This window comes from Rana temporaria, chromosome 1 (assembly GCF_905171775.1).
Source record: "Rana temporaria chromosome 1, aRanTem1.1, whole genome shotgun sequence".
Taxonomy (NCBI): domain Eukaryota; kingdom Metazoa; phylum Chordata; class Amphibia; order Anura; family Ranidae; genus Rana; species Rana temporaria.
In genome coordinates this window covers 451,126,953-451,141,829 of record NC_053489.1, presented here as the reverse complement: position 1 = coordinate 451,141,829, position 14,877 = coordinate 451,126,953, and the positions used below count along the sequence as shown (strand labels likewise).

At 41.9% G+C, this 14,877-nt stretch overlaps 1 protein-coding gene across 5 annotated transcripts in view; it reads right to left on the bottom strand.

Annotated features, from left to right (window-relative positions):
* The window catches only part of RUFY3 (RUN and FYVE domain containing 3), a 167,020-nt gene that overhangs the window by 64,460 nt on the left and 87,683 nt on the right, over positions 1–14,877 (bottom strand). For all 5 annotated transcript variants that reach the window (XM_040327674.1, XM_040327677.1, XM_040327675.1 and 2 more), the window contains exons 5-6: positions 3,019–3,142; positions 2,824–2,885 (exon numbers count right to left, since the gene is read on the bottom strand). In XM_040327674.1, coding sequence (XP_040183608.1) covers positions 2,824–2,885; positions 3,019–3,142 — 186 coding nt within the window. The remainder of the gene's footprint in view (positions 1–2,823; positions 2,886–3,018; positions 3,143–14,877) is intronic.

Genomic DNA, 14,877 nt, shown 5'->3' with positions numbered 1-14,877 from the left:
CAAGGAAAAGCATGTTTGGTAATAAGCCATGTTGTGTAGTCATGTCATGCTTCATTTACCCCTGAATTTCCACTCTGATCTGGACAAAGACCATGACATTTCTAGGTCTTGTAATTCTACGATAAAGGCAATATCCACTGTCATTTATTATAAATACAAGATAACATTACGAATACAGAGATTTAAGCTATGCTCGTGCTTCAACACTGAAAATTATAGCAAGGCATTAGAAAACGATTTCAACACAACTGGTAAGAGGTCAATATTTTCAACAAATCACATCAGTCCCTTTATGATTTAAAAATATTAGAAATGTTCTTAATGGCTACAAAAATCCACAGAGTTTCTACAGACAAGAAAATTTAGAGGGCTTGTTGGGTGGTAGAATCCGATATCTGGAAATTCAGATAATACAGTGTGGCAGAGAGTGTACAATGTACCCAAAGGGAAGGAGAGAACAAACATGCTTTAACTACTACAGACCCGCGCTATAGCCGAATGACGGCTTCAGCGCGGATCTGAATATCCAACAGGCCGTCAATTGACGGCCGCCCCTTTGGGCGTTCCCCGCGCGCGCTCCAGAGCGCGCTGCGGGGAAAGTCTGTGTTGGCCGTGTCACTTGGACACAGCCAATGACAGATCGCCGCGAACGGCCAATCAGAGTGGCCGTTTGCGATGCGATCTGTGCGGCCAATGAGAGAGGATCTCATATGTAAACATATGAGATCATTTCTCATTGCCGGCTCACACAGAGACAGCGGTGCTGTCTCTGGAGAGGAGACCGATCTGTGTCCCTTGTACATAGGGACATAGATCGGTCACCCCCCCAGTCACCCCCCCCTCCCCCACAGTTAGAACACTAAGCAGTATACACATTTAACCCCTTCCTCACCCCCTAGTGTTAACCCCTTCCCTGCCAGTCACATTTATACAGTAATTAGTGCATATTTATAGCACTGATCGCAGTATAAATGTGAATGGCGCCAAAAATGTTTCAAAAGTGTCCGATGTGTCCGCCATAACGTCGCAGTAAAAATCGCAGATCGACCGCCATTTCTAGTAAAAAAAATAAAATAAAAAAATAATAATTCTGTCCCCTATATTGTAGGCGCTATAACTTTTGCGCAAACCAGTCGCTTATTGCGATTTTTTTTTTTTTTTACCAAAAATATGTAGAAGAATACGTATCGCCCTAAACTGAGAAAAAAAATGTGTTTTTTTTTTAAAAACTGGGATATTTATTATAGCAACAAGTAAAAAATATTGTATTTTTTTTCAAAATTGTCGCTCTTTTTTGTTTATAGCGCAAAAAATAAAAACCGCACAGGCGATCAAATACCACCAAAAGAAAGCTCTATTTGTGGGGAAAAAAGGACGCCAATTTTGTTTGGGAGCCATGTCGCACGACAGCGCAATTGTCAGTTAAAGCGACGCAGTGCCGGAAGCTGAAATTTCACCTGGGCAGGAGGGGGGTATATGTGCCCGGTAAGCAAGTGGTTAAAGGGGTTGTAAATGTAAAAAAAAAAAAAAATCCCTAAATGGCTTCCTTTACCTTAGTGCAGTCCTCCTTCACTTACCTCATCCTTCCATTTTGCTTTTAAATATCCTTATTTTTCTTCTGAGAAATCCTCACTTACTGTTCTTCTGTCTAACTACACACAGTAATGCAAGGCTTTCTTCCTGGTGTGGAGAAAGCCTCTTGAGGGGGGGGGGCGAGCAGGAGTGTCAGGATGCCCACTAACACACAGCTCCTTTTTCTATCTGCAAAGTAGATAGCGTCCTGACCCTCCTGCTCACCCCCTCAAGAGGCTTTCTCCACACCAAGGAGAAAGCCTCGCATTACTGTGTGGAGTTACATACAGAACAACAGGAAGTGAGGATTTCTCAGAAGAAATAAAGACATTTAAAAGCAAAATTGAAGGATGAGGTAAGTGAGGTAAGTGAAGGAGGACTGCACTGAGGTAAAGGAAGCTATTTAGGGAAACAATTTTTTACCTTTACAACCCCTTTAAGGCCCATACACAGGATCAGAAAACTGGATGAAAAATCCTGCTGTCTAAGCGATCGTACGATAATCTGATCATTAGTACACAGCTTTCGTACAAAATTATCTGAAGACACAAAACACAAAAAAAAAAATTCTCGTACGATACCAGATTGTACGATTTTCGTATGAAAATACAATACATTATATCACTTCCAATTTTTTGTTCTGTCGCACGAGAATTTTCGTACTTTAAAGCAGAGTTCCACCCACAAATGTAACTTCGGCTTTTAACCACTCCTCGCCCCTTCACATGCCACGCTTGGCATGCAATATTTTTTTTGGGGGGGGGGGGTACCTAGTTTTGACAGGTACCCCGCTCCCACTTCTGCTCTCGCCACATAGGCGACTCCTCCTATGCCCCCCCTCCCTACAATCTTCTGGGACACTTTACAGGTCTCAGAAGATTGCCTGGCCACTGAGAAGGCGTATCGCGACTCGTGCTGCAAGCTGTCACAGCCGGGTGCCCACACTTGCAATGCCGGCGTCGTGGAGAGGAAGGGGAAAGGAGCGAGGCTTTCGGCTGGACCGTGGGATGGGTGAGTGTGTCTGTTTTACAAACGTCAGCAGCTACACTTTTTGTAGCTGCTAACTTTTAATAAACTTAAAAACAAGTGGAACTCCGCTTTAATGGCCTCTTTTTTTTCATATGGAGATTAGCATGCAAATAAAAAAAGACGATCATTCGATAATCTCATTGTTTGTACGAGGCTTTAGGGTCAACAAACTGATTTTATCTTGATTTTTAAGCTATTTTTAATGCTTTTTTTCACACTTACCCTTCACTACATTTTGTTATAGGACCTTCTTTTAGGTACATTGAAAAATCAATGACTCCGACCTAATAAAAATGAATAAAAAAAAAAAAAGCAGCAAATTAAAATGCATTCCAATACAAACAAATTGCATTCCAACAGGAATATATAGTGAAATCTTAACACTAATGTACAATGCTAGAAAGTTCATATAAATACCTGAGAATCTAAATCTTCCCCTTTCATACAGAAGTTAGCATCAATCACATTGAGTCCAACCAAAAGGCCTGAAATTATGGCACCTTCTTCTTCCATCATTAGAGCATTTGGCTCATAGAATTCACTAAAAAGACAAGAGAACAAATTAAATCAATCAATTATATATGTGTTCTAAAGTCATACCGAGAAATCCAGGTGTAACAGAAAGACCCATGACACCCAGAGACTTTTGGAGGATGTGGGGTACTCCTGTGCCAGCGTCACTAATGACTCTTCTTTCTAGGGTCACCCTGAGCCCCTTTTGGGCATAGGTTGACTGAGAAATATTAATTATAAATGACATGAGATGGGACATTAGTTAATTCATGTATTGAGCCAGGAAGTAAGGGACATATGTTGGATTGTTTTAGCAGGGACAGTAATCCTCAATACATTCCTCAATGTCTGTAAAGAACTAATATTGTGACTCTACCGGTCAATAATGACTCATTCCTCTGTGTAGCACAGGCTGTTGAGATGGTAATGAGTCTGCTCCAAGACCTTTCATTAAGTATGCCAATACTGTTTTATGTGTGGAATGTGACTTCTCAGCTGTGATAATTAGGTCATGTTAGATCGGTGCCCAAAACGTCTGACATACAAATGTGTATTCTGCAGGTGAATCACATATTGTCGGAGACGGAATGTCTTGGGAATAATTAGCTCAATGGGATGTCATTGTCTAAGAGAGTGTGTATTGAAGTGATGTGTGGGTGGAGGGTTCTTTGTTCCTTTGATTACTGTAAGATGTTGTACTGCATATAAAACTGAGAGTTACCATTAAAAGTGTTCATACATTTTGACTCAGTAACAGAGCTTGTCAGTCTCGTTATTGAGGGAATTCTTATGGGATGTCTGATGTCTGCTAGATTGTGGAGTGTCAGATAAGCTGTCTTGGGAGGAATGGAATATCGTAAACGGATTTAACCCCTGTCCCATTTGGGGTTCCGTTACACCAGGGTACAAAAAAAAATAAAACAGTGATTTTGTAGCTACATATTTCATCCTGTTTATTGGACATGAGGCTGTACCCGGAAGCCAGTCAGTCCAATCCAGAATAACGGAGCTTGTCTGAGCTGCTATATCTGTAGTACTTCCATTGTTTACCTACTCACGTTACAGGATTAATGCATAGAATTTCAGTGTATATTATGCAGGTTCCATTATAGACAAATCAAGCAGATACAGCATTTAAAACAGTTATGCATTATTAATATAATTCTAATAATGTCTTTTAATAGTATAAGAAGCATATATATCTAAATATGCCTTGCTATTAGTTGGACATCATAAGTAAGGCAGATTATCTCCTTTTTACGCTGAAAGAACAAGGTCAGCACTGTCTGACGGTCAGGCTCTATTGCTTTTCACAGTGAATATGTGAACATGCGTACAGGACATGACAGCACAGACATGTCCTTCATTGTCCAATCACAGGCTGGGGTTAGTCCTGAGCCTGGCCAAATTGTTTTACTTAAAGTGATTGTAAAAGATCACCTTGTAAAACAACCCATTCAGTTTAACATAGAAATGAAAGGCAAAACATGTTTTTATAGATATATATAAAAAATTAGAAATGCCTTTTTTCCCCCCTTTTTTATTTATAGGGAATACCATTCCCTCGGTTCTCAGCTGCATAAGAGCTGGGTGAGGAAAAGCAGCATACAAAGCTTTCCAGTGAATGGCAAGGGTGTGTCAGGACAAGTGTGATCATTGGAGGAGAGCACACCGAGTTCCCAGAACAGCTATAGACCTCACCATGATGTGTTCTCATGCTCAGTGTGGTCAGATTTAAATAGGAAACCAGAGGGACTGGCAGAAACACCAGGGATTTCACATAAAGGAAGCAATACAAATAGAACAGGATACTTTCTCATACAAGTACATGCTAAAGCAGGCACATAGCAGGAATATGAAGTGTTAGGGTAACAAATAGTTTAAAAACAGTCTGCAGAAAGGATATGGCTGTGTGGTCTGGCAGGGGTGCCAAGGTCACAAACTGGCTTAGCGGATTTATGAATGTCTTGGTGGCTTATGTAATTTTAAATAGTCTTAAAATTATTCAATTCATCTTATTAAAAGATATATGGCTTAAATATCTGTTCTAGTCTAATAAAATGTAGAGGAGTTTACCCAGTAAATTATTTCACTACATTAGTATACACACTCTAAGCTTCTGTTTTTTTTGTAAGAACCTTATTAAATCTTTGTAGAAGAAAGGGCATAAGAATCCTATATTGGATAATACCCTACTATCCAAATCCTTGATTTCTATGATTTATTAAAAAAAAAAAAGCTCAGTCCGGGGAATTAAAGTGGAGGTTCACCCGGAAATGAAAAATTTTTAACATTAGATTGAGGCTCATTTTGTCAAGGGGAATCGGGTAGTATTTTTTAAATCGAAGCCGTACTTACCGTGTTTCCCCGAAAATAAGCCCGGGTCTTATATTAATTATGCCAACAAAAGAATCAGTAGGGCTTATTTTTCGGGGTAGGTCTTACCATGTAATGTGCCGTCTTCTCTCCCCCTCCCTGCCTGTCAGGAATCCCAAGTGTGAACCGAGTTAAAATGCTTGTACAATCCTATAATCCACTCTATTACAGTATTATATAATGTACAATGTGTGCGTTTCTGTAATATAATTGTGCCAAATACATTTGTTATAGCGCCGCTCTGCACTTCTGTTACCCGCCCGAGCTCTTTTCCCCGCAATTATATTACAGAAACACACACACATTGTACATTATATACTACTGTAATATAGTGGATCAGAGGATTTTACAAGCATTTTTAACTAGGGCTTATTTTCGGGGTAGGGCTTATATTGCAGCCCTCCTGGAAAATAACGCTAGGTCTTATTTTCAGGGTAGGTCTTATTTTTGGGGAAACAGGGTACCGTTTTAGAGATAGATCTTCTCCGCCGCTTCCGGGTATGGGCTGCGGGACTGGGCGTTCCTATTTGATTGACAGTCTTCCGACAGGCTTCCGACGGTCGCATACATCGCGTCACGATTTTCCGAAAGTAGCCGAACGTCGGTGCGCAGGCGCCGTATAGAGCTGCGCCGACGTTCAGCTTCTTTCGGCTACTCGTGACGCGATAGATGCGACCGTCGGAAGCCTGTCGGAAGACTGTCAATCAAATAGGAACGCCCAGTCCCGAAGACCATACCCGGAAGCGGCGAAGAAGATCGCTCTCTAAAACGGTAAGTACTGCTTCGTTTTTAAAAAAATTACCCGATTCCCCTTGACAAAATGAGCATCAATCTAAGGTTAAAAACTTTTTTAGGGTGAACTCCCGCTTTAAGGTGATTCTTAACCCTGATATTACTGCATTAACTAGATGACAGGGCACTCCACCAGCTATTAATCTAAATTGAAACTGCTTTATTTAATTTATTTTATTTATTATTACAGGTACTTATAAAAGTACCATCAATTTACTCAGCGCTATACACATATATTTTACATTCACATCAGTCCCTGCCCTCAAGGAGCTTGCAACCCAAGGTCCATAACTCGCATTTATGCATCTTCATACAAGGGCCAAGTTAGACAGGAGCCAATTAACCTACCAGCATTTCTTTGCAGTGTAGGAGGAAACCAGATTACCCGGATGAAACCCACGCAGGCACAGGGAGAACATACAAACTCCATGTAGGTAGTGCCGTGGTTGGGACTCAAACTGCTGACCCTAGTGCTGCTAGGTTGAAATGCTAACCCCATAGCCACTGTGCAGACCTTTAGTAATAAATGGAATTAATACCATTCCAGGTCCTTCCCATATGGGTCACTTGACTTACTGTGACATCACGTCAGCTTCTTCAGGCCCTCCCCACAGGCCATGAACAATGGAGTTGTCAGTGAAGATTTTGACCCCCCCCCCCCCCCGACCAATGCATTCAGGCAGATCAGACCTTTGACTGACAGCTCCAATCCACTTTGCACAGGCAGAAAAAGACCTGAAAAAAGCCGAGGCAACATCACAGAGAACGTGACTTGCTCCGGCTTAGCCTTATCCCCAACTTTTACTGTACGAGGCATGAGCAAGCAGATACACGGACAGGTCTGCAGGAGACCTGCATGGCATCAGCGATTTGCTGATCACTGGTGCAATGCTTTACAGGCTCCCACAAGAAAAAAAAAATCACTTTTTTTTACATGCATTTATTATTTTTTGTAAAAAGGTGAAGTTATCCTTTAATCACTTGAGTATTAGCCTGCAATACCCATTCATTACCAGGCCATTTTTCAATTTCTAGTGCTGTGATTCTTTTAAATTAGTCATGCAACAATGTACCCAAATTAATTGTATACATTTTATATTTTTTAAAACAGATAAAGCTTTTGCCAAAATTGTATATATATATATATATATATATATATTTTATTTATATACACACACACACACACACACAAAATATATATATATATATATATATATATATATATATATATATATATATATATATATATATATATATATATATATATATATATATATATATATATATATATATATATATATATATATATATATATATATACATACATACACACACACACACACACACATATATATATATATATATATAACATTTTCATTTGTGAGGTTTTTCATTTTAATAGAAATGTTTGTTTGTTTTTTTATTTCTATTAAAATGAAAAACCTCACAAATGAGGGGCGAACATGGATGCAGCGGGGACAGCACAGGCTTTGTATGCTCTGGATGCTAGCACATTATGCTTTTACTTTTCAGGGAACAAAAAAGGAAGCAAAACCCATCAGGGTCTTTAATGCATCGTTTGCATTAAGGTAAGAGAGGGGAGAGGGGAGAATAGATCAGCGCTGTGCACGGCTGCATCTATTCTCCCCTTACTTTCTCTTCACACAGCATTCAAGAAGCAGCAAAAGCCTTTGGCTCTTGCTGCTGTCAATCAGATGCAGTGAAGAGGAAGTGGGGTTGGGCCCAAGTCCCACTGTGTAACACTATGGAGCGCGGCTCCATAGACACACAGGTCGGAAGCGCACAGACCACGCTTCTCCTCATAGCAAGCAGCTGGCTATGGTGGATGAAAAAAAGAGGAGGAGCCAAGATCACCACCGGGGACCCCAGAAGAGAAGGATCAGGGGCCACTCTGAGCAATACCACTGCACAGAGCAGGTAAGTATAACATGTTTGTTATTTTAATAATAAAATAAAAAAAATGACCTAGGTAAACACTTTAATGCAAAAAAAAACAGATATGCTGTGAATACAAATCACAGATCGAGAGGGAGAGGATCATATATGATTTAAAGGAAGCGTGTACTGTACACATTAGAGAACACTGAGTGCATGGAGAACACAGCTGTCACATTAGTCCCATGGACGTCCGTTGCTTGTTCAGGAAACACTCCACATAATTAGTGGTCAATAAGTGGACATTTACTGCTTTGTCTGGCCATTTTAGATTCAGCTCTGTAGAGCTTTGTGCACCTGCTTCCATGACTCAAGGCAATTTTTCCTGCATTCTTTTTTTTTGCAGACAAAGGAATAAAAGAAAGCTTTATTAAAAAAAACTGTTAGCAGCAATGCCAATGCATGTTCAGAGAAAGTTGGTGTTAATTTTTTAAGCTTTTAAATGTCCAATTGCAAAACGCTATTTAGATTGTTGTACATGACAACTAGCTGTTGGTATTTGGCGATAAAGTATCGATTAGCATTAGTCTTAACCGACTGCTTCATAGTACATATCCATAAAAAAAAAAAAATATTGGAACAAGGGACCTAACTTTAGTGAGATGTGTCCCTTGTGCTGCTGTGCCCTCCATTTGCCAACATGTTCCTCCTCAGATGCCCCCACTCACCCTGCAATCCTCCTGTGAATGGATCTATGAATGGAGGGGCAGACCTATAAGTTATCTGCTCGTTCTCTATTCATAGATCCTGTTTTATTCACAGAAGCTGTAGTAATGGCTTCAATGAATGGAGCAGTTGGGCAGAAAGGTGGGCATAGTCAGGCACTCTTTATGAGTAGCTGTGACAGCCCATTAGATCTAATAACCCCCACAACGCCAGAAGATTATGGCAGTGGAGGTAGGATAGGTTATGGCGAAAGAAGCATAAGGGACATATCTCTCCATAAAGTAGGCAATGTCCCTTGTGCTGATTTTTTTATTTGTTAGGTCCATTTAGGCTTTAAGTGCACTTTTGCATCTTTTAGAAGTACAGTATGTTAAAATAGAATTTTGGTTTCCCATTAAGCTGGCCATACATGGATCAATATTTGTCTGGTTCAGCAGCGAACGGCCCAATATTGAATCAAGAACAGCCACTGTAGTTCTGCTGATCGACTTCTGTTCAACCACTCGATCAGCGCTGCAGACTATCTACATGCTGTCAGAATACAATGACACAGCGGAAAGAATTCCCCTCATCAACACATTTGAGGTGGTTATTTTTTTTTTTTTTCTTCAACCTACTGGTTGGAAAAAAATAAAATGAATCATCTATGACCATCTTAAGTCTCACAAATACTTGTTGATCCTGCCAGTAAAGCCCACCTAATTCAGCTTCCTATATTAGGGTGGATGCGGCACTGCTCTTGAACTCAGTGAAATGTTGCCCCCCTTAGGTAGGCTGTGTCTATTTCACTATGGTGGGATGAGAAGAGGTTGTAGGGGCATGGCTATCAACACCATCACTGCTGATTAAGAATGGGCTCAGGCTTGTTCGCAGCTCCACATGCCCGAGCCTGCCAGGAAGCTTACACAGCGTAGCGCTAATCACAGACAGCGAGACATTTCCCGGTCCGCAGAGATCTGGAAATGTCCCACTGCCTGTGATTAGCGCTGTGCAGTGTAAGCTTCCTGGCGGGCTCGGGCACGTGGAGCTGCAAACACGCCCCTGAACCCATCCTTACTGCTGATTAATAAACCTGTATCTAGCCAGTCAGCATCTGACCACACCTAGTCCCGCCCACTGCTTTCTGAATTGATGACACCGACTCTCTACTTTAATCGATCCCACTGTGATCTGCAGTGTCTGTGAGGGAGGGCGTGTGAGGCACACATTAAGGAGAGGTTGGCATAGTCAACAATACACAGTTCGGAAAGTTTGGAAAGGCATTTGCTGATTTTTGGGTATACAGTAAATTACATCTCACATAATTGAACGCTTCCTTTATGCCATGGAATATTTGCGCCAAATGGGTTTATTGCCTTTAAAATCGACCTGGGCAAACTCTGCACTAAGGGGGCATTTAGCTGTCTGGGCAAATATCAGAGCAGCTGATATAGGCTACAGGAGTAAGAGCTCAACAGAAGGCCTATAGTCCATTATGGGGATTTATCAAGATAGCTACAAACAGTAGTTTTACACATTGAAAGTCATTTTGTTACACTGGGAAGGTGAAATGCAGTGTATATAAAAGTATTATGCTTGAAATAAAAAGTACAGCTTAATAAAGTAACAACAAGGACTGTACACAGTGAGGGAAAAAAAGAATTTGATCCCCTGCTGATTTTGTATGTTTGCCAACTACCAAAGAAATGATCAGCCTATAATTTTAATGGTCGGTTTATTTTAACAGTGAGAAACAGAACAACAAAAATATCCAGAAAAACGCATTTCAAAAAAGTTATAAAATTGATTTGCATTTTAACAACTACCGTGCCATGCAAACTCGATGACCGGGCCGCCATTGTGTCACGGAGAGGCAGAACCCGGGAGATGCCTTTGTAAACCTAGTGACAGGACAGTTATCTACTGCTCCCTGTCATCGGGAGCAGTGATCACTGTCGTGTCATTTGTAGCCCATCCCCCCCACAGTTAGAATCACTACCTAGGACACACTTACCCCCTTCATTGCCCCCTAGTGTTTAACCCCTTCCCTGCCAGTGTCATTTACACAGTAATCAGTGCATTTTTATAGCACCGATCACTGTATGAATGACAATGGTCCCAAAATAGCGTCAAAAGTGTCCGCCATAATGTCACAGTCATGATAAAAATCGCAGATCGCCACCATTACTAATAAAAAAAAAAAAAATGTATAAAGAAAATTCCATAAATCTAACCCCTATTTTGTAGACGCTATAACTTTTGCACAAACCAATCAATATACGCTTATTGCGATTTTTATTACCAAAAATATGTAGAAGAATACATATCGGCCTAAACTGAGGAAAAAATTAGGTTTGGTCTTGGCCATGGTGGAGATTGGAATCTGATTAATTGATTGCTTCTGTGGACAAGTGACTTTTATACAGGTAACAAGCTGAGATTGGAAGCAGTCCCTTTAAGAGTGCTCCTTATTCTCAGTTTGTTTCCTGTATAGAAGACATCTGTGAACCAGAAATCGTGCTGATTGATAGGGGATCAAATACTTATTTCACTCATTAAAATGCAAATCAATAACTTATTTTTAAAATGCATATTTCTGAATATTTTATGAATATTTTCTGAATAGTTGTTATTCTGTCTCTCACTGTCTATAAGCCTACAATTAAAAACTATAGACTGGGGGGGCGTGGCTAGCCGCGATCTGAGATGGTCGTCTGAGAGCAGAGCTCCGCACCACCGGGACACATAACGGCTCACAACAGCTATCCAGGATAACTCCACCACCCGAGACCTGTGCCCATCTACCTGGGGAACCCTCCGAGCATGACGAGAAAACGGAAGGAGGAGAGGAAACCGCACAAGCTGACGGAATTCTTTCCGTTCAGCCAGCATGGAGGTAGGCAAGATGGCGCCGGCATGTCCTCCACGCCAGCAAGCTCCGCTCGCTCTCCTCATCTCCCCTCCGATACCAATAACAGGCACAGTGGATCGCAAAACAGCCCGCGATCGTGCCCCAGAACCCCACACACTGCTAGCCCAGCCAAAGCTAGATTCCGTATGGAAGAACCACAGTATAGTCCTGTGCAGGGGCCAGAAGCAGACTCTGGAGATGACACGAGGGAGCTCCCTGCTAGGATTGAACAGTTCCCCACTACAAATCAGCCTGTTTTAGACACAGTGTTAAAGGACATGTTGCTATCCCTCAGGAGCACTATCCAAGCGGACATGATGTCCTGTATGAACAAATTCCACACAGATATACAAGCAGTAGAAGAGAGGGTGGAACATGTTGAAACAAAGATGGGTGAATATGCCATAACGATCAACGATCTGGTTGACGCTCAGGAACAGGGAGAGGATGAGTTGGAGGGCATTAAAATTAAGCTTGCAGATTTGGAAGACAGAAGTAGGAGGAACAATTTAAAAATCAGGGGGATCCCTGAATCAGTGCAGCAAGGGGAACTTAAGGCCTATGCCGCAGCCTTGTTCTCTGAACTACTCCCTGACACCACTGCGATTGACATTACTATAGACAGAATTCACCGCCTTCCGAAGCCTTCCTATCTGCCTGATACAATACCAAGGGATGTCATCTTGAGGTTGCATTTTTACCACATTAAGGAACAGTTAATGGCGATTATGCGTACCAAAGATCATGTTCCATCCTGCTACCAGCACTTACAGTTCTACGCTGACCTGTCTCAGTATACCCTGAAAAAACGGAGAAACCTAGCTACCATAACCAAGGCACTGAGAAATCATCAGATTACCTACAGGTAGGGTTTTCCAACTAGCATCACCATAACTAGAGAAGGTAAAAACCACGTGGTGACCTCGCTAGAAGGCGGCCTGACCCTACTAAGGGAATGGGACATTCTCCCTGATGAATCAGCTGCGGATAGTAATGTGAAAAAACCAAAATCGGTGACACAGGCGTGGAAGACAGTCACTGCCAAGAACTCCAAAACACATACTTAACCTGGTTTGCATTGTTACTATACTAAGTCCCGGGGGGGGGCTTGCTTTCTCATCACAAACTTTCTTTTTTCCCCCTATTTGTGCCTGAGCAGCTTGTTGCTGCACTCTGAGCTCTTTTTGACCAATTGGTCAGTTTTGAAGTTTAAATGTCTGCTACGGCTCTCGTGCCGGAACTGCAATCTTGTTTTCTGTTTTTTTGCTTAATTTTTCTTCTTTTTTATCTTCCTACCTTCCGTCAGCCGAAACACACCCAGGAGGCCGACTGGCAAGCCATTCTGGTCTATCGAATCGTTCACCTGCTGAGCACCTACCTACACTGAATACAACCTAGAATCCTTTCTAATCTGCGATAAAGTAACAGAGTCGCCGAGGAGCCCTCAAAGCTGCACGTTTGTTCTTCTAAGCGTAAGTACCAAACCTACAGATGTCTCACATACTTACATTAACATGGACTGTTCCCTACCTACGACAGAGGAATTTAGCCATTCTCCATACATCTCGACTCCTTTATGGAGCCCCCATTTCAAAACCACCACTTAGACACCATGGGAGTGACTTTTTTGTCTATCAACACTAAAGGCCTAAATCACCCCGCCAAACATAGGGCACTATGGGCGGAGGCCATGTAACATGGAGGTGACATTCTATGCGCACAGGAGACGCACTTTCGTGCCTCGGCTCAACCCCAATGTTCACACAAGAACTTTCCGTATGTTTTCACGGCAAGTGCCGAGGTTAAGAAACGAGGCGTTCTAATGGCTATTCGAGACACAGTCTCCTTTCAGCTTCATGAGGAGATTAAAGATAGTAATGGCAGGTACCTTATCATAGTATGTGATATCAACTCAGTTAAATACACACTGGTTAACGTATACTCTCCCAACCAACACCAACTACGATTCATTAATAGGCTCCTGAAGAGGATTGAACGTGTCAAGCAAGGTGCTTTGTTGCTTTGCGGTGACTTTAACCTGGTCCCAGAGAGGTCCATGGACTCTACCTCTACACTTTCTCGGGCAGGGCCAACGCTTCAACAAACGATACACCAACATAGCTTATTCGACGCCTGGAGGTGTCACCATGCTGAAGAGAAGGACTTCACCTTTTTCTCATCATCACATAGATCCTACTCGAGGATAGACTGATTTTTGGTTGATTTTGGCCTCCTAAACAGGACTATCAAAACTAGTATTAACACTATCACATGGTCGGACCATGCATCCGTGTCCCTTTCGCTAGCCGATACACTTTCGGTGGGAGCATGCCCAGTTTGGAGAGCCAATCCTGCACTCCTACAAATGCCAGAATCGAAAGCTTCCCTGGAGGAACATTTGAGGGAATTTTTTTCTATTAATGTAGATTCAGTACATGACTGTTCTATTCTATGGAATGCTCATAAAGCCTACATGAGGGGAATGTTTATTAAAATTGGAGCAGGGGTAAAGAGGCGGAGGCAGAAACGCATCAGGGACCTAACCACCAATATTGAACGCTTAGAAGCCCAGAATAAGCAGGCCCCTTCCCCTATAGTGTCTAGCGAACTTACGAAGTTGCGACATGACCTCAGGATGTGCCTTCTGGACGACTTTGAAAAGTCGTCGAGGAGACTTAAAGCTCAATTCTATGCCAACAGCAACAAGGCAGGTAAAATATTAGCGCGTCGACTTCGCGGTCATAGATACAAATCCAAAATACCCTTCATTGTGCATCCCGAATCCAAAATTAAACATCATCATCCCAAAGACATTGCAGATGCCTTTAGTAGCAACTACTCGTCCCTTTATAACCTCAAACAAGATCCCCACACTTATCAACCTAACCCAGCATTGATTGATGACTTCCTGTCCAAGGTGTCACTCCCCAGCTTGACCTCTGAACAACTCCAGGAACTAAATTCCCCATTCACTATTCAGGAAATCCATAGGGCCATAGACTCTCTACCACCTAACAAATCCCCGGGCCCAGATGGGTACGTAGGGGAATATTACAAGTCATTCAAGCAAATACTGTCTCCCT